Consider the following 20,658-nt stretch of genomic DNA (forward strand, 5'->3'; position numbering starts at 1 on the left):
TGTCAATTACTATTCAAAGGAGAAACATAGGATATATGTTACTTTATCTTCTCAGAAATTCCTAAAAGTTCTTCAAAGCAAAAAATTAATAACTAATTTCAAGTTTAGAATAATTTTATAAAAGCTACTAGTTCTTAAAATGTCTAAAATTATAAGCATAGATTGGTTTGGTCTAAAGTATTTTAACATAAGAGCCTTGATGAAGAGTTAGAGAAATGGCTCAGTCAAGAGTACATCCTGTTCTTGCAGAGGATCTGAAGTCTCAGCACTCATATTAGATGGCTCCTAACTGCATGAAACTCCAGTTCCAGACAATCTGATGCCTGTTTCTGCTCTCTATAGGCATTGCTCTGATGTGTACAACCCCCCACACACATTTGTAAAATATATATACACATATATACCTAATTATAAAATAAACTTAAAATATATTTGTAATAAAATATTGAGATTAGAAATACTTATTTGGGGGAAAAGATGTAACATCAATTAGACTCAATGAAGTCATTGGGCCCTGGACCCTGAAGCCCCGAATACACATGGAGAGTACTTGCCTTCAGCCCCAGTTGAGCTTCCCAACTGAATACCTGTATTAACCTGACAATCACCTTTGTGGTTAAGCCATTCTGAAGGTGATCCTGGAACCCCTGATCAAGTTGCCACAGTTGATGCCACATAGAGTCAACTCTACCTAACTGTATACAAAGGGCAGAGTCCTAAACAAAAACAATATTTGCCAGTGTTTTAAGGTATTAAACTCTGGGATGATTTAGTTCATGTCAATCGACAACTAATTTATCTCACATACTTAGATGATGAAAATAGCATCTAGCTTTCTATCCACGGCAGATACTTCTTTCTAGCAGGCCACCCATTCAAATAGACATTGGTTCCCCACAAAGTCATCCCTTCTATTGATGATCAACTCTTGGATTATATTCTCCTATAAATTGTTCTCGAAATGTCTCTGGAGATGACAATGACTATTTAATGTCTCTTCTTTAGGACAGACCGTTGCCTTGCTAAATTGTACAGAATTTTTTAGGACTAGCCAACTTTACAGCTAAGAAGCTTGAAATGCACAGATTGGCTGGTTTACCCAAAGTTGAACAACAGACAATTGAATTTCTGATCTGAGGCTCTGGCTTTAATAAGTACTATTTTGAATAACCATGAGACAAATGTAGCCGATACAAGTATGTTCTTCATACTCAAATCACAATTTTCATACTTAGGCCATCATTTGGAAAACTTACTCTTTCTTTTTCTTTTTAAGGAGTGAAGATCTCAGTCTCACAATCACCGAACTCACATAGGGCAGCCTGAAACCCAGGAGGCTGGTCCTGAACTCAGAAGCACCAAGTCTTCCAAGTTGCTAGCGTTATCGGCAAGCACCACCTTGTCCAGCCATAAGAACTATTATTCTTTCTATCACTGAGGAGTATTAACATGAATAAGTGGGAACTGAAAACTCCCCTTCTGTGCCACTCATCCTCATCTCATTTTGCCTCAGTAGTTCCCATTTTCACTCCAAAGGACAAGTCAGGTCTTGGAGGACAAGAATAATAATTTTGGCTCTTCCTTGGTGTTTGAATATATATAATAAGTTGCTTAACTATCAAATACAGCATACAGATAATAAGAAAAGGCATTTCTTTACAAATGACTTAAACAGAGATCTTGGAATCCAAAATATTTCTCATGTCAGTATAGTAAGTTTTTTTTTTTCTCTTTTTCAAAGTCAGCAGCAATGGAAAATGAATTCCTTCTACTGTTGACTGTAGTATGTAAGTTGCCATGACACCACTTAGTCCTCAAACATTCTTTCTAATTGAGACAATTTCTCCTTGCTTCAGTCCCTTAAGGCTGACCCAATTACCCAACACAAAACCCAAACCCCATGGGATACCCGTCAACTCTGATTATTTAACCTAAGGAAACTTTAAACGCCACTCATTTTTTAAAAACTCTTACAGGTTGACCAATTGTTTGTGCTAACTTTAAACCACACAGACTTAGACTCCATAATATTATGAAAACCTGAGACAAACTACATCTTTTGCTACAGATACAGTGTATCTCAGTTATTTCTGTAGGCTGTGTATTTACATTCAATTCCTTGTAGTGAAAACCTAAAAGTTTCAAGAGATAGCAAGACCAGGCTCAGTAAAAGTACCGCTGGAGGGCTAGGGGTTTTAGATCAGTGGAAGCGTGCCTGCCTAACATTCTGTGTTCTAGTCCCAGCACCACAAAAGAGGTTTTAACTTTTATATCTATATAATACATATAATTATACATATAATATATATGTGTAATATATAACAATATTATATTGTGGTATATTATACACACTATGTATTATAGAGAATATAATTATATATCTAGTTACTTATATAATATATATAGAAGCATGAGCTTATTTTATATTTCCAATAACAGCTCTTATATCTCTACAACTATATTACCTAGTAATGCTTTCAAAAAGGGTTCCTTTATTATTTATATATATATATATCTATGTATGTGTAAGTATGCATAAATATATAAATATAACCTATTGAGTCTGTTTTTGCTGTTTGTATTATATGGTTTCAGGGATGGCCTCTTTATTGGATAAAAACATGTAAAAAATATAAATGAAAAAATTGTAATGTTCCTATTTATACCAGAAAGTTTAATGTAGTCCATATGGTAGGGGAGGGAACATTTAGATGTTAGTATCTACTATACTATTTTTTGGTACTTTTACTTAGATAAAGAGCACAAGAAAAAGGAATCACAGAACACATTCATATGAAAGATCCCAACCATCAGGGTGTGGCAGTACAAGCCCATAATCTCAGAACTCAGTAGGCTCAGGCAGGTGAGTTGCCAGAAATCCAAGGCCAGCCTGAGCTACATAATGTGTAACAAGCTAGCCAGAAGTACACATCAAAACACTGTCTAGCATAAGTTGGTGATGCATGCTTACAATTCCAGCAATCAGGAGATGGAGGCAGGGGGATCAGCCAGATATTCAGGGCTAGGCAAAGTTACATGAGACCTTGTCTCAAAAATATAACAAAAAAGATCCTGTTGAAAAAAATAACATAATAAGACCAGAAGATCCCAGTTAACCAGAACTTTGTAAGTAGAAGTTAGCAGAAAGACAATTATTATGAAACAGCAGACCACAGCCAGCTAAGACTACTGGAAAAAAAAAAGTACACTTTTACTTTTAGCCTGAGACTTTAAAAGAAAACAAAAACTATCTCTGCAGCAGGAAGTTCAAGTTTAAAGAGCATTGTTTAGCTAGGGATGCCACTCAATGGTAGAATGCTTGCCACTGAGCATGGTTCAATCTCCAGCACTGGGGAGAAAATACTTAAACAGAACTGTTAGAAATCCCAAGGTTGTTGAAAATGAATATTTCAAAATCCACCCACCAAATAACTTTGATGGGTACAATCTTCTTATAAAACAGAAAATACACCACTTTCCTACATGACAAAATACTGCTATATAAGAAGAACAAAAGGCCACATGGCCTAAGAAGGGTTTCAGAGTCAAGGGCAAAAAGCTGAGCCTGAGAATTCCATCAGCATCTTCCATTTGTTAAAAGCCAACATTTTGAGAATATCATTCATAAGAATGCCTAAGTTCTGCTGGGGATTTGAAATGATGCAGGATGATTTGTTATATCAAAAACATTAATACAAGACTTACTTACAAAGCATTTTTGGTCAAAGGTGTTGCACTAAGCAATAGTTAACTGTTCATGACACCCATTTAAAAAAAACAACTTCTCTTATTTCGTTTAAGAAACCAAATAATTGATGTCTATTAAGTGTTTTTACTAATCAAGTATACTAAGCAGAAATGAAGAACTATGTAGAAAGAGGAACCATTGTGAAATGTATGCCTAAGTAAGTGCATTTTGTGCAAGATTAGGAGACTTTTTCAAATCTTTATAGATATATGATAAAAATAAGGGCGTTTTCATTAATATAAAGCAGCAGTAATAAACTACTTCCTGGTTTGTGTTGGGCACTTTAACCTTACACAATACATTCCAAGACTGCCTCAATTTTCATAATTCTGAAGAGAATAAAGGAAGACATGAAACAGTCCATTTAATAACTGAGCAATCCCAACGAGAAGGGCAGACAAAAGATTTAAAAGCTTGGGAATACAAGCCGCAGAAAAGATGAGAATCAGTCTTGTGTGTGTAATTCGACCACTGGTCCAAATCCCTTTGGCCACTGCTGGTGAAATGAGCTGACTGGAGATTCATCACCCTCCCAGCTCTTTCCCTCCCTGAGTTCTTTTTGGGATCGGGAGTCAGGGTGCACAGCCTACATAGAGGCCCTGGGGGTCTAGTTAGGCTGACCACCAACTCTATGCCTCCTTTGGGCCCTTCACATCCCGCCCCCAAAGTCTTGCGACTTCAGCTGCTTGTGCCCGCCAGTGAAAGCCAGTTGTGGGCCACCTGCCAACCTGCTCTGCTCTGGTCTGCTGCAAAGGGCAACCAAGGAGGACGCGAAGCAGGGGATCCCCAAAACATCACCTTCTCCCGCTGGTCCCAGCTGTACAGCTTGGGCTGCTCCTCCTCTCCCTCAGCCCGCGACTCCTTTTCACTCTTCCGCCTCTTAGTGAAGCAGCAGCCCATGGTGCCGGCCTAAGGGTCTTGCTAGTGGACCCCACTCGCTCAGACACCTTTCAGAGGGTGGCGGGAATCCAGGACGACTCGTGCAACAGCTCCCCAGACACCGCCCAGGAGAGTAGCCCAGCAGCCTCCAAACCTCAGCACTCCCGCCAGGCCCAACACCCTTCTTCTCCCACCCCCTCGGTCGCCGTGACAACCATGGCAACCAATAAGCGGGCAGCAGTCCCTGAGCCAATCAAAGCCTCGCAAGTTGCTCTGCTCCTATGAGCTCAAGCCGAAGTACTCATTCGCCAATCCTATGTTAGCGGCGGGGCTGGCCAGCTCAGGTGCTCTCACAGAGGGTCCCGCCCCAAGGCCGGTCCTACCCCGCCCCCAGCTCCTCCCCTCTGGTGAACTAAGCTGGGCTAGCTGGCTGCTGTTTGCTTGGGCTGAGTACCCTTTCCCCACATGGTACTCAAATTTCTAAAGTTTCCAAATTTTAAGCTCTGGAGGGGAATGACATAAAATGCAAGGAAAAAAGAATTCTTGTTGATTTTGTAAAACAAATTTGTGTCCTTCACTCCTCCTTTTCAGTACCCTTCCAGGGAGCCTACAAGCTCTGGTCGTATTGTCCCTGTCTGGTGTCTGTGGAGGTCAGGAGAGGGCTCAAATCTCCTAGTTACTGATGGTTGTAAGCCACCAAGCAGGTGCTAGGGACCAAACCCAGATCCTCTGCAAGAAGAACAAGTAATCTTAAAGACTGAGCCATCTCTCCATTCCTTTGAGAGATTTCCAAAAGCTTCCACTTACTGCTCCAATATTGAATCTCTCAGCCTACGCATCTAATGACAGAAGCACATATTACCTTCTCCAATCTCTTCCAAAAGACAGTAACCCAACTGCAGAGGTAAGAGAGGCATATGGACTTACCACAAAGGAACTGTAGGAACTCAGGCAGTACAAAGTCTAATAGAGGATATAAACCCTGCCATATAAATCTGTTCAAAGCAAATGGTACAAAGTTTGCATAAAGATATAAAAATATACACAATCACTAACATTTGTTTTATTTGGGTGGACTTTGAGTACAATGTCCATGTACAGCTTTCATGATAGACACATTGATTTCTGTGAGATACAGTATGAAAACATCATAAGACATCAAATGCAGACCTATGGTTTTAAATTTCTTTATCTTTTTACTTGACCATACTTATTGCATTTAATGTGGTTCTAAAAGAGCCTCTGACTTAATTTGGGCATTAAGATTGTTCCTCCTTTCACTTCCTGTCCTTTTTGCACAACCAGGAAGAAAGGTACAGTGCTTAGGAATTATAAATGACCGGAAAGTTAGGTTTCAGGTCTTAACTAATAAAAGCTATCCATTACCCCCTTTTTCTTCAGTCAGGTCAAAGTTATATGTAAGGGTGGTTTTGTATTAGAGCTTTGCTGCTAGTTTATATTCATAGAATAGCAAAACTTTGATCACCGCAAAGTGACAACAAGAAGCCGAGATCCAGGGAAGAATCTGTGGCCACAACGAGAGGAGCTGAGCAAGAACTAGAAAAATCCAGATCCTGTGGTATCTGGGGCTTTTTCCTATATTGATCTTGTAACTCTCAAATTTGTCATCAATATAAAGAAGTAGAGATGCATCTGCATTGGCCTTCTGATGCCTATGGGACTCTATCACTTGGGGATCATATTCTTTATCAAGACACAACTTAAAAAACCTAATTTTAGAGAAAGAATTTCAAAAACCCATTTCTTTGAAACATGTGCTCTTGAGAATCTCAAACCTGAAACAAAACCTTGACCAACCTGTATTATTTCTTAGAAATCCTCAAATAAAACTGAAGGCACTTGGATAATTCTCATCTCACTGTCAGTCTAATCCCAGATGAAATTAAACTAATATTAAATTGAAATTATACAAATTGTAGCTGGGTGTGGTAATATATTCTCAGCAATTGAGAGTTAGAAGCAGGAGGGAGTTCAAGAGTAGCCTGGGCTACTCTAGACACTGTCTCTTCCTTTTCGTGTAGCCCCATCCACCCAAGAACACTCAGGATTAGAAAAGATAATAAACAAAGGTAAGATTAGTGATCTGTTTTGCTCTCTTGCTACTTTTTCTTCTTCAGAGGTGCTAGGGATTGAGCTACAAGCCTTACACATGTTATACATGCTAGGTAAGTGCTCTATCATCAACATAAATCTCCAACATCTCCCTGTGCCTGTAGAAAATACTTTAAAATTTGAGACAGGGTCTGGCTAAGTTGCCCATTAACCCAGACAGGCATTAAATGGAGTCCCCTGTCTCTGCATACCAAGTAGCTGGGATTACAGGTCTTTGTCACCAGGCCCATGTCTCTCTGTCTCTGTGTCACTGTGTCTGTCTGTCTCTGTCTCCCTCTCTCTGACTTCTCAATGTCTTCAGTTCCTCCCACCATGAATTCCCATGACTTTCTTTGCAAGCCAGCTCTGTATTAAACTACTAATCAGCATATACATTGCTGTCAACTAACATTCTACCTTGAGTCCTGGCTCTTCTGTCCCAGTACAGAAATGTACAATGAGCTCCTTATATATTAACTCAGACTCAGAAGGGAGGTAATCAGACAATTTTTTTGCCAGTTAATTGTCTATAGATTGATGTGCACACATGATCTAATTGCTACATTGGTAGGAATGAGTTCCATATTATAAAAGTAGGTGGTGAACAAGTCCTACAAAAGCATGTACTAGGCACAGGTATAAGTTCAATTACTCCTGTCTAGATAGACACTTCCCACCTGTCTTAGTTAGGATTTTACTACCATGAACAGATATCATGACCAAGGCAACTTTTATAAGGACAACATTTAATTGGGACTGGCTTACAGATTCAGAGGCTCAGTTCATTATCATCAAGGCAGGAACATGGCAGCATCCACACAGACATGGTGCAGGAGGAGCTGAGAGTTCTATATCTTCATCTTATGGCCACTAGCAAAATACTCACTTCCAGGCAGCTAGGATGAGGGTCTTAAAGCCCACATCCACAGTGACACACCTACTCCAACAAGGCCACTCTCCTAATAGTGCTACTCCCTGGGCCAAGCATATACAAACCATCACATTCCACTCCACGGCCCCCATAGGTTTATTCAAACATATGAGTCTATGGGGGCCATACCTAAACATAGCATAATGCAAAATACATTTAGTCCAACTTTGAAAGTCCCCATAGTCTATAACACTCTCAACAATGTTAAAAGTCCAAAGTTCAAAACCTCTTCTGAGATTCATCCAATCACTTAACTGTAATTCCCAAAGCAAAACAGGAAACAAGCTGGGTAAACTCCAAACTCTGCATCTCCATGTCTAACATCAAAATAGACTTCAGATCTCCAACTCCTTTTTCATCTTTGATGACTACAACAAACTTCTTTCTCCTGAGCTGGTTCCACTCCCTGTTAGCAGATTTCATCAGCAGATAACCCATGGTTCTGGCATCTCAAGCATCTTGGGGTCTCTAAGGCAATTTCAATGTTACAGCTTCTTGTTTCAATGTCTGGGAGCCACACATGATCTTCTGAGCTCCTCAAAAAGGGTTGGTGTTGAAGGACCCTAGGGGCTTTCGCCAGCCTTATACCCACTCTCCTCAGGTCAAGGCTAGGCATAGTTCCATTCTCTACCCACAGGAATATTCTTGAGTAGAGAATTCTCAGAATGTATTGACCAAGGCTTGCTAGACAATAGATATAAAGGTCAATATGCTTAGCCAATAAATTTGAACTTGCTGATGTAACCTGTGCCCCTAAAACGTATAAATACTGCTTGTAATAGCTATTCTGGGTCACCATCTAGTCACTTACTACGAGGGGCCTGTTGAGGGTCAACCCTGACACGCTGGAAAATCAACCTCTTGCTTTTGCATCAAACTCTATTCTCCTGTCTCACTTGGAGAGTCTCCCAGTAGTTAAGACTCACTTCGAGTCTTACATTTGGTGCATTGGCTGGGAATCCATACTCCCTATGAGGTCAAGAGGAACAGTGATTGGGAGAATAGCTTGAGCTTGAGGTCAGGTATTGTGGTTGTTTGTATTTCTGTTGTCTGTCTTGCTTTCAGCTTGCTCTTGAGTGTATGTAAAGCTTAGAAAAACTCTGGTATGGTACAGTCAATTGCAGGGGGCAGATGTGCCTTAATGTTGTGACTGTGGGGAGTCTGCATTAGGCACCCCAGAGGGGTGCTCCTTTTGGAACCTGATAGACTTGATATTGATGGGAGCTGGCTAAGTTGCCTGATTACCTAGTTAATGCACCTGGGGCAGGGGCAAATTGTTTGCATGTTGATTGTCTTTCTCTGTGCTCTTGGACTTGGTCTTGGACTGACATTATTTTTGGACATGGGACACGCTGAATTTACCCCGTTAAACATCCGATTTAACTACTGGAGGAAAGTTAGGGAAAGAGAAGAAAACTTGTCAGTAGTAGTAAAGAAGGGCAGCTTAGTTACTCTCTGCACCTCCACCACCTTCACAGTAGGGTGGCCACCCATAGGGAACTTTGATTTGCAGGTGATCAAAGCAGTAGAGGAAAGAGTCTTTAGGCCAGAATCTCTTGTGTTGCAGTAAATATTAAAAAATAATGATTGGTTTATCTCTTTATCGGCCCTGAGGTCTCACTCCTCAGGCCCAACCCTGATACAGAGCCATGTGCACCTCTGGCGCCTGGTCTGAGCTGCCACCACAGCCCAACTTGTCCGTGCAACTCCCTTCCCCTGTGGTTTTCTACCACCTATCTTCCACCTCCATCTCGGGTGTTCCTTTACCCCAAAACTCACATAAATACAACTTTACAGCCCGATAGCTTTTCATACAGGTTTATATATTCAACTCTCAATCCACAAACCCTCTACACAACAAGATTGCATCAAATAGACAAAGATACAAACTGCCCTTCTATATAGGATACTAGACCTATAAAATTCTTAATGTTCATAGCTATTTAACACCAATCAATATCACCTGAGTCTAGCTGTTCCTTGGGAACCTCCATCTTGCCACAACCTCCACCCTCTATTCCTCTGACCTCCTCAGACCTCTCAGCCCCATCTCTCTTTCTTGCCCTGCCCAGTCACTGGTTTTCCTTTATTTTACTAATTAAAATGGGATGGTTCAGATGATGTCATAACTAGGAAGCCCTTCTAGGGGAAGTGGAATTAGCATTAAAATACAAACAGCTTCCAGACAATCTACACCCTTGGGCACACCCAGACTAAGTACCCTACATTGTTACCTGAAAGGATCTAGTAGAGGACACTCTAGCCCTCCCCCTCGAATAAAGGGAACTGTCTTAGAACTGGGACTGGCCTTGAGGACTAGGAACAAAAGGGCTATTGTGCCTGATACAACAGTGGCCCTCCCTCTCCAAGCCGATAGGCCCACAGATGAGGAGGGCAATCAGGCCATGAAATATTGGCCTCTCTCTTTGGCTGACTTGTACACCTGGAAGGCCCAACACCACCACCCCTTTCAGATAACCCCTAGGGGCTAAATAATCTCTTTGAAATTGTCATGTTTACCCATCAGCCCACCTGGGATAACATACAACAGTGGTCCTCTTTACCACTGAGGAGAGAGAAAGGATCCTCAATGAGGCTGAAAAGATATGTACGTTTGGACATGGGGGCTCCCTTGCGGAAACCCCCCCCCCGCAGTCATTGTTGCAGGATACCCTTTAACCAGACCTTTCTTGGGCTTTAATTCAGCCAAAGGTTAGGATCTCCTTAAGGTCTACTGACAGGCTCTATTGGTAGGTCTCAAGGCAGCCACCCAGAGGCCCACAACTTTGACCAAGGTACGTGAGATTAGACAGGGATCAGATGAGTTGCCAGCTGCCTTTCTAGAGCAGCTCATAGAGGCATTTCTTCAATACATACTCTATGACCCCCGCATTGAGGAGCATAAAGCTACTGTGATTATGGTTTTTATAGACCAGGCTAGTGAACATATTAGGAAAAGCTTCAGAGGCTAGATGGACTACAGGATAAGTTCTTGAGGTATTTAGTGCATGTTTCTGAGAAAGTCTACCATAACAGGGAGACAGAGAAGAAGGAACAAAGAAAGAGAAAGAAAAAAAAAAGAAAGGGAGATGAAAAGACAGGAAAGGAATTTACAGAGAATCTTGGCTACAGTAGTTAGAGAAAGCAGAGACTCCAACCAAAGAGAGACAGAAAACCCTTTGAAGGGACCAGTGCACATATTGCAAGGAGAAAGGCTACAGGGCTTAAGAGTGACCTAACAAATGGAAGCCAGGAGCAGGAAGTCCCAGGTCTTAAGAAGAGCGCCCCCAAATGGTGAAGGTGTTAGCCCTGGGGGAAATAGCAACTAGGGAGGAAGGTGTTTGCACCCCCTTCCTGGACCCAGGGTAACTTTGAGAGTAGAGGGGAAACCTGATCAATTCTTGGTGGACACAGGGGCTCAACTCTCAGTCCTTCTCCAAGCTGATGGCCCTGTTACCAAGAAAAAAAATTGGGCCCATGGAGCCACTGGCATCAAAATGTATTCATGGACTATCTGAAGAACAGTATATTTAGGGATGGGCCGGGTATCCCATTCACGAGAGACTGTCTTTGTTGCAATTACATGAGGTTTATTGCTGAGCCAGTGCACTGGGGTCAAAACTCATATCTGACCCTTAGTGGCTGTGAGAAGGGAGTTTTAAAGGAAAACACCACAACCAAAGGTGGAGGGAGTACATCATTGGAAAATGCCAAAAATACCAGTGAAGAATCACAAGGGAAACACCCGGTTTCTCAAGAATGTTTATAAGGTGTTATTTTAACTTTTATGGTTTTATGGTCAGTCAGCTCCTGAAACAGAGTCACTGAACCAGGTAGCCTACATTTTTGCCTCTACTCTACCTTCTAGGGGTCTTCTACTTTACCTGTTAGGGGGTCAGGATTTATCCTGGTCTTTCAGTATAACTCAAGGCGCAGGCTACCCCAGTGTCTCTCAGATAATACCTTATGTCTTGGGAGGCACAAGAAGGAATTAAGCCACACATCTCCAGGTTCCTCTAGCTTGGGGCATTATGTAAGTGCTATTTGGCCTGAAACACACTGTTCCTGCAAGTTAAGAAGCTGGGAACTAATGATTATCACCCAGTCCAGGCCTTATGAGAGGTAAACTGTTGAGTGACTGATATCCCCCTACACTCTGTTGAGTTCTTTGCCACCTTCCAGAATTTGGTACATGGTATTAGATTTTAAAGATGCTTTCTTCTGCCTGCCCTTGGCACCCCAAAGTTAAGGAAACTTCACCTTTGAATGGAAAGACCCAGAGAATGGGATGACTGGTCAGCTGACATGGACTAGATTCTCCACTGGTTAGGTTCAATCTGGCCACCTTGCTGCCTGATCCTAACCTCCAGCCACTACAGAACGAGTGTCAAGAAATACTGGCAGAAGCCCATGGGTGGAGTAAAGACCTCTCCGAATGACCCCTACTGGGAGCAGAGGCCACCTGGTTTACAGACAGGAGCAGTTTTCTCCATGAAGGTCAGAGATGAGTGGGTGCTGCTGTGGTGGATGGCACAAATGTCATCTGGGCTGAACCTCTATCCCCAGCATGTTGGCACAGAATGCAGAGCTAATTGCTCTCACCAAAGCCTTGGAACTTGGGGATGGCAAAAAAAAAATTAACATCTATCAGGATAGCAGGTATGCCTTTGCCACAGCCCATATCCACAAGGCTATATTCCAAGAGAGAGAACTGCTCACACCAGAGGGAAAAGAAATAAAATTCAAGCAGAAAATCTTGGATCTCTTGGATGCCCTGATGAAGCTGGCAATTGTGAGTATTATTCATTGCCCAAGACATCAGAAGGGAAGAAGACTCAGTGGCCTGGAACAATAATCAGGCAGATCAAGTGGCTCTTGACTATGCAGGAGCCGATCCAGGTTATGGACCTGCAAGAGACACCCTCTGAGAAATAGATTGGACTAAGGGTTGGCCTCAATTAGAATATACAGCAGAATAAAATGCCCAAATTGCTAGTCACCACACCAACTATTACTTAGAGGAGGAAGGAAAATAGCACACCCAAGAGGGGAAAACTATACTCCTCAGAGAACAAAAAACTCACTTGACCAAATGTTCAAATGAACTGATTTAGGGGATAAGAAGCTCATCCAAGCAGTCAAGGGATCTAAGGTATAAATAATGGACCTTAGGTTTTTATCCAGAGACAGTAGAAAAATGTAAAAATGTAGGATATGTCAGCAAATAAATGTTTATGAAGCCAAGAGCAAACAGGGCAAGAGATCTTTGGGAGAATGACCTGGGTTGAGATTTCATAGAAGTCAAATCAGGAAAATATGGTTACAAATACCTCCTAGTGTTTGTAGGTACTTTTTCTGGATGGGCTGAGGCTTTCCCCACCAAGCAGGAAACAGCTACCTTGGTAGCCAAGAAGATATTAGAAGAAATCTTCTAAGGTTCAGAGTGCCCAAGGTAATTGGACCAGATAAGAGTTCTGCTTTTGTTTCTAAGGTAAGTCAGGAATCGGCAGAGATATTGGGGGCTAATTGGAAGCTCCATTGTGCATACCATCCCCAGAGCTCAGGGCAGTTAGAGAGAACAAACAGAACTTAAAAGAGACCTTAATTAATAATTAAATTGACCTTGGAGACTGGAACTGACTGGGTGGTGTTCCTTCTCCTGGCCTGTTTTGAGCCTGGAACACCCCCTATCATTTTAACCTGACCCCTTCTGAGATCCTGTTTGGTACCCCAACTCCCTTTATGTCCACTGGGCTTTCCCTGGATGTATCCCAACTCACTGATAGGAACCTCTCCTTGAGGCTTCAAGTGCTTCAGTCAATACAACACAAGATTTGGCCCAAATTGTCTGCCTTCTTCTATGCTCCAGGAATGGCACAGACCCTTCACCATTTCCAGACTGGTGACTGGGTCTGTCTGAAGGCATCAGGCACAGTCGCTGGAACCATGGTGGAAGGGACCCTTCCTGGTGCTGTTAACCACTCCCATAGTCCTCAAGGTGGATGGTTTTGCAGCATAGGTGCACGAGTCCCATGTGAAACCTGCAGATGCCCTACTCCCTGAGGACCCCTGCTGGTCAGTACAGAAGACGAACAATCCACTCAAGCTCAAGATCACTCCGCCCTGATCATGTCGGCCTGGTGGTACCTCTGGATTTTGATTCCTTCCCCCATCCTATGAAGCCCCCATGTGCTCGTTCGTTAAACATGGACTGTAGTTGCCACTGGAATTGGAGATGAAGTTGCCTCCCTGACAGCTTCCAAACTCCTCTCTATCTGGTGACCCAACCTCACTTTCGACCTGTGCCAGCTGGTGGCAGGATTTGACTCTTGGGACATCCCCACCCAGAGGAAGCAAACTGCCCATATGGGAGTAAGAGGGCTCTGGGCTGGCAGGGGGTGGGGAGGTCGGATGTGATTTTTCTGCATGGAGGTATCACCTGTGCGAGACCCCATTCATGTTTGCCCCCAAGATGGAAGAAGCCAGGCAGAAGTTCACCGATGTGGGGGTTCAGACCAGTTTTATTGCACTGCCTGGGGATGCAAGACTTCAGGAGACACCTACTGGAACCCCTCCTTTTCTTGGGGCTTGATCATGGTAAAAAGAAATTACATGACTGGGGGCCTTTCTAGGGTAACCGAGGGTATTGGGGCACTCCCTGCGCAAATGCCCCCCTATAACTCAATAATAATCAGATTCACTCAGAAAGGCAAAGAAGCCATTGGATGGCTAAAGGGAAAAACTTGGTGACGTAGGTTGTACAAATTGTGGTATGACAGCCAAGGTGAGAGAAGGGCTAGCCAAATGGGAGAGAGAACAGTCAGGGCTCGTTGGAGTCTTGGTTTAACTCTTCCTCTTGGCTAACCACCCTCATATCCATCTTGTTAGGACCCTTAATTTTTTTGCTATTGTTGATCTTTGGACCCTGCATATTGAACAAGCTTATATGAGACCCCGAGGACAGGACCTGAAGAATTTGAATTAGTTACCAGAGATCCCTAAGTGTAACTCTGAAATTAGAGCTTGTACAAGAAAAAGGAGGAAATGAAAGAACCTAGGGGCTTTCACCACCCTTATACCTTCTTGGGTCAAGGCTAGGCATAGTTCCATTCTCTACCCACAGGAATATTCTTGAGTAGAAAATTCTCAGAATGTACTGACCGAGGCTTGCTAGATAATAGATATAAAGGTCAATATGCTTAGCCAATAAATTTGAACTGTAACCTTGCTGATGTAACCTGTACCCCTAAAAGGTATAAATGCTGCTTGTAATAGCTATTTGGGGTCACCTTCTAGTCACTTACCATGAGAGACCGATTGAAGGTCAACCCCGACGCGCCAGAAAATCAACCTCTTGCTTTTGCATCTGTTCTTGTGTCTCAATTTGGGGAGGTCTCCTGGTAGTTAAGATTCACTTTGAATTTTACAGTGTCACTTCTCCAGCTCAGCCCTCTGTAGCACTATAAGATCAGGTTGATCCACTCCACTACTGCTGCTCTCGGTGATCATCCCATGGCACTGACATCTCCAATACACTGGGGTCTTCCTCTGCAACTAGGCTTCACCAATAGCCTTTCATAGGCACTCTTTGTGGTGCCAAGCCTCAATTTTTTTTGCATAACCCCTTCAGTCCCAGACCATCAATTACAACTGAGGCTGCACCTTCACCAATGGCCTTCCATGGCCTCTCATAGTGCTGAGACTCAGCTGTTCTTCATGATGCCTTCATGCCTTCAAAACCAGTACCACCTGGGTGACTCTTACACATTACCAAGTACAGCTGCTGCAGGAAGTCCAACCTTGGCTAGCTCTGGCACACAATTGCTTTGTGTGCTCAGAAAACATTTAGAGAGTAGCAAGTCAACTTTGTCTAAAGCCTAAGCTTGGCTAGCTTTAATAGTCAGAAGGCTGGTGAGGAATTCCTCTATATGAAATCTCAGAGATTCTCTTCACCATGTCTTCAGGATAGTTGGACTCCATTTGTGGTGCTCAGGCTCCAACAGTGAGTATTCAAAGACCAAAACAAATGTCACAAATGCCACGAATGGCATCATCTCAGAAGCCAGAGTTTACTTCCACTGCATTCTATTGGCCACCTAAAGCCCACTGTGACTCACAGACTAAACAAGAGCAGTAAGTACTGTAAAGTATAGATCTTCTTGGTGTCACCTCAGAGGCTAGCTACTGCAGTGAAGGTCAGCCATGTTAATATCAAGTATTAAAGAAGTGGATTAGAGAATTTCAGAACAAAACTTGCCATGCAAGCTATTTTTGAAGCCAACATTTTTTTCCTACTTTAACTCTCAAACAGTTCTTTTGAATCTTCTTCTACTTCCAATTATTTTAAAAGCATTTCTTTTCTCTTGGTTGTGCTGGTGTGAGATTATTTATTTTTTCTGTTTTCATGGATGTAGTTAATCTTCTTAGGTTGAAGTCTTCTTTCTAGGACATATAGGGCTGGATTTACAGTTAAAATTGTTTAGGGACTGGAGAGATGGCTCAGCAGTTAAGGGCACTGGCTGCTCTTCCAGAGGTCCTGAGTTCAATTCCCAGCAACCACATGGTGGCTCACAACCATCTGTAATGACATCTGATGCCCTCTTCTGGTGTGTCTGAAGACAGCTACAATGTCATCCTATACATAAATAAGTAAATAAATAAACTCTTTAAAAAATAAATAAAAATTGTTTAAATTTGGCTTTATTATATAATATCTTATTTTCTCCATCCATGGTGATTGAAAGTTGTACAGGGTACAGAGCATTTGTGGTCTCTAAGCATCTAGAATGCCTAGGTCCTTCTGGATTTTACAGTATCCATTGGGAAGCAAGTGTAATTCTATCTAATAGGTATGCTTTCATATGCTACTTGGTCTTATTCCTTGCAGCTTTTAAAATATTCTTTCCTTTGTCCTGTACGTTTAGTGTTTTGATTATTATATGTGGAAGAGACTTTCTTTTCTGGTCTGATTTATGTGATGTTCTGTATGCTTCTTGTATCTTTATAGTTATCTTCTTCTAAAGAAGACAATTTTCCTTCTATGATTTTGTTGAAAATATTTTCTGGGATTTTGTGCTGGGACTCTCCTTTTATTTCTGTTTGTCTAGGGTTTGGTCTTTTCATAGTGTCCCAGATTTCCTGGATGTCAGGAAAATGGGTCAGATTTTTTTTTTTTACATTTAATAGTTTCTTTTATCATATATTTGAGGCCAGAGATTCTGTCTTTCATCTTTTGTATTCTGTTGGTGAAGGTTGCCTGAGTACTTCCTATTTGAATTCCTAGATTTTTCATTCCCAGAAATATCCTCCTCAGTTTGTGTTTTCTTTATTGCTTCTATTTCCATGTCAAGTCTTGGACAGTTTTATTCATTTCCTTCAAGTGTGTTTTCCTGGCTTTCTTTATGGTATTTATTCATTTCCTCTTTAAGAACCTCTACCATTGTCATACAGTTAGTTTTAAAGTCTTTTTCGTGTGCTTCAGCTATGTTGGAATATTCAGGGCCTGCTGTGGTAAGATAATCTGACTCCAGTGGAGACATACTGCCCTGCCTGTTGATGATTGTGTTCTTACACTGGTCTCTAGGCTTCTGGATTTGGGGTGACTGTAGTTCTAGGTGCTGATTTCTGGGTTTGTTTTCACTGAATGGTTGTTTTGTTCCCTGGTTTCTGTTTTCTCTCTAGATTTTGAGAGTGTGATAGCTGAGTGTTGCTGTTTTACTGCCCAGCTGGGCTAGTGTAATCAAAGGTGTTTGAGGCTGGGAGGGAGATTAGGAAGCCTGGAGCGGTTGGGAGAGGGTAGAGCAGATGGGGGTGGGAGTGCAGCTGCTGTTCTGTTTGCAGTGCCTGAGGGATTGGGGAACAGATAAGAGAGGAGGTCTGCCTGCAGGCTACCTAATCTTCTGGCAGATGTGGCCACATCTGCCAGAAGATCAGGTAGCCTGTGTTGAAGTGGGAGGTGTCCTCCTGAGCTCAAATATTGTTAGGATTTTACTTTGAAAAGCTAGTGTCCTCTTCCCATGTATACTAAAATGAGTTTTTGTTGGATACATAGAAGATCCTATGATTGCCACCCATCAACATTTATGAAATTTGAAAACAATTTTAAAATAGTGTGTACTGGGGAGAATGATTGGACAAAAGAACTGACGCCACAATACAAAGTTTGGTCAAGGATATGTATTCTAATAGTCAGATGTGGCACATACCCATAATCATAACACTCAGAAGACTGAAGCAGGAGAATCATAAGGTGAAATTCAGCCTGGACTGTTGTTAAAAGATGCCATCCCGGGTCTTGGCACCAAAATGTTAGGGGAAGGATGAAGAGAGTGGGGGGCATATGGCCCATGGAGGTGTTGCGAGACCTGGGAGCAAGGGAGATGCCTCTGAGGGGCCCATGTTGGGAGTCCCTTCCCCCTGAGGGACCAGCCACACGACTGTATAGTACAGAATAGAGTTTATTCAGGTCATGGGAGAGTTAAGAGGGTGGTAGAGGCAGAGAGAGAGAGAGAGAGAGAGAGAGAGAGAGAGAGAGAGAGAGAGAGAGAGGAGAGGGAGAGACAGAGACAGAGACAGACAGAGAGAGAGACAGAGAGGGACAGAGAGAGAGACAGAGAGAAACAGAGAGAGAAGGGAGAGGAATAGAGGAGTAGAGGAGAAGAGGCTGGCCATGAGCACATGGAGGAGGGGAAGGGAAGGGGAAGAGGAGAGATGGGGGGAGAGCAAGGCCGCAAGAGAGCAAGAGCAAGAGAGAGAGGAGGGGGCAAGCAGCCCCTTTCACAGTGTGAGGTCACTGGGGCGGAGCATACCTGGTTACTGCCAGGTAATTGAGGGGTGGGGTTTACAGAATCCCAACATGGACTACACAGAAAGTTCAGAATTTCTAAAAAATAAAAGTATCTGTAATAACAATTCCAAAAACTTACCAAAGAAAAACATTAGCATCATGTAGCTAGCCAATACCTAAGCAGACTTAGGCACCCGGTGCTTATAAAGCAGAATTTGTTTACTCTCCTTCTCTCTCCTTTGGTTTCTAGCAAAGTAAATAAACAGCAGTGCTTAGTCTAGACACACACACATCTTCCCCCAGAGTTTTTCTGCTGCGTTTGATACAATTTTCACTTCCCCTTCTCCCCCACCACAATACCCAGCTGCACAGCACATTCTTGGACAAGGGTGCATGTGTGTGTCGGGGAAGGAAGTGTCTCAATCACTTCTATCAGGCATTCCTTGATTCCTGTATACAGAGAATGGCATCTAATCAACAATAACTCACACAAAGACAGGAAGAAAATCAAGCTTTATAGATTCTGAAGTTTCTATAATATATATCATGTATTTTAAAGAGAAATCGTACAAAATGATTAACACAAAACAGCCAGGACATTTCTTAGAGTGTTTGCAAGATTCATGCAAGCAAAGGGCTCTAAAGTTTATATTTCCTTAGATGAACCATCAAACTGTCTAGCTAAGCATGGTGGCCCACACCTTGAAACCCAACTCTTGGTAGACATGAACAGGTAGATCTCTGTGAGTTTGAGGCTATCCTGATCTACAAAGTAAGTTCCAGGTTATGTAGTTAGGGCTAGAGAGGTGACTCAATCATTAAGAGCACTTACTTTTCTTGTAGAGGACCTGGATTCTGTTTCCAGCACCTACATGACAGCTCACAATCATCCTTAACTCCAATTACAGGGGATCAGAAGTCTTCTTTTTCCCTCCTTAGGTACTAGGCATGCACGCAATACATATACATACATGGAGGCAAAACACTCACACACATAAAATACAAATAAAGTAAATCTGTAAAATGGCTTGTCCAAAAGTACTAGAGATATTATTTCTCGGGGAGTCAGAATCTAAATTTACACATGCTATGTATTTTTTCACATACCATTTGGCTTCCAAATGTTTCCATGTAAGCATGGTAAATGGGCAAAGAACACAGACTGTTTGGCCAGAGTACCTCATATCTGCCACATCTCCTGAAAACCTCAAGTGGAATAGAGAAGCAAATAGGTGTAGGCTGATAAAAGCCAGTCAAAGATCAGCCAATAGAGTCGGATATGCCAAAACAAAACCCCAATGCATTTATTACAGACTTGTTAGGAATTTGCAAAGAAAAGTGTACAAACATTCTGATGACCAGAGGCACACATTTAATCAAATACTTTTGCACTGTCCACTAAGGAAGGTAACTTAGCACCGTGAAATCTATGTGCAGGTCCAGTGTTTCAGATTTAACTTAGTATGACTTCGAGCTTTTCTTTTTTTCCAAATATTTACTGGAACTTATGCTTCTTATTAAGATAATCTGAGTTCTTATCATAATGTTTTTTGCTAGCAGAAATAAACCCAGTCCCAAATTGTATCCACAGTTTGATTTTGACAATAGTATTTCATTTTATAGATAACTCACTTGCTCTGTAGTTGACAAGAAACTGTACCAAATGTATTAATTGTATTAATCAAATTACATTCTTGATTCAGAGTTGGCTAAACCTTAGTTGGGCTTGTTGGATGGTCTTCCAGAACAATATTCAAAGGTCATTCAAAGCATGCATTCAAAGACACACACATCTGTAAAGCCAACATTTAGGAGTCAGAAGCTGAAGGCCACAAACTAAAGGGCAGAATGAGTTACACAAAGAGAGATGGGGTATCGAAAAAATTCAAGGGTGGGGCTAGAGAGATGGCTCATAAAGTAAAAGTACTAGCTGCACAAACCTAAAGACTCAAATTTGATACCTAAAGCCTACATTAAAAACAAAAACAAACAAATAAAACAAACAGATGTTGGGCCAGAGAGATAGTTCAGCTGTTCAGGGCACATGTCATCAGGCTGACAATCTGAATTCAATTTCCAGGACTCTCTTCTAAGGAGAGAACCAACATCTAAAAAGTCAGATGCAACATCTCATGTCTATAATCTCAGCATTTATATAGCAGAATGGGAATTGGAAACAGGAGAATCTCCTGAGCTTGGAGT

At 42.0% G+C, this 20,658-nt stretch overlaps 1 protein-coding gene across 2 annotated transcripts in view; it reads right to left on the reverse strand.

Annotated features, from left to right (window-relative positions):
- The window catches only part of RP2 (RP2 activator of ARL3 GTPase), a 35,043-nt gene extending 30,280 nt beyond the window's left edge, over positions 1-4,763 (reverse strand). For both annotated transcript variants that reach the window (XM_080910933.1, XM_080910932.1), the window contains exon 1: positions 4,547-4,763. In XM_080910933.1, coding sequence (XP_080767059.1) covers positions 4,547-4,648 — 102 coding nt within the window. In that variant the 5' untranslated portion in view covers positions 4,649-4,763. The remainder of the gene's footprint in view (positions 1-4,546) is intronic.
- Between the last annotated feature and the right edge of the window lie 15,895 nt (positions 4,764-20,658).

Source organism: Micromys minutus (assembly GCF_963924665.1).
Source record: "Micromys minutus genome assembly, chromosome: X".
Lineage (NCBI taxonomy): Eukaryota > Metazoa > Chordata > Mammalia > Rodentia > Muridae > Micromys > Micromys minutus.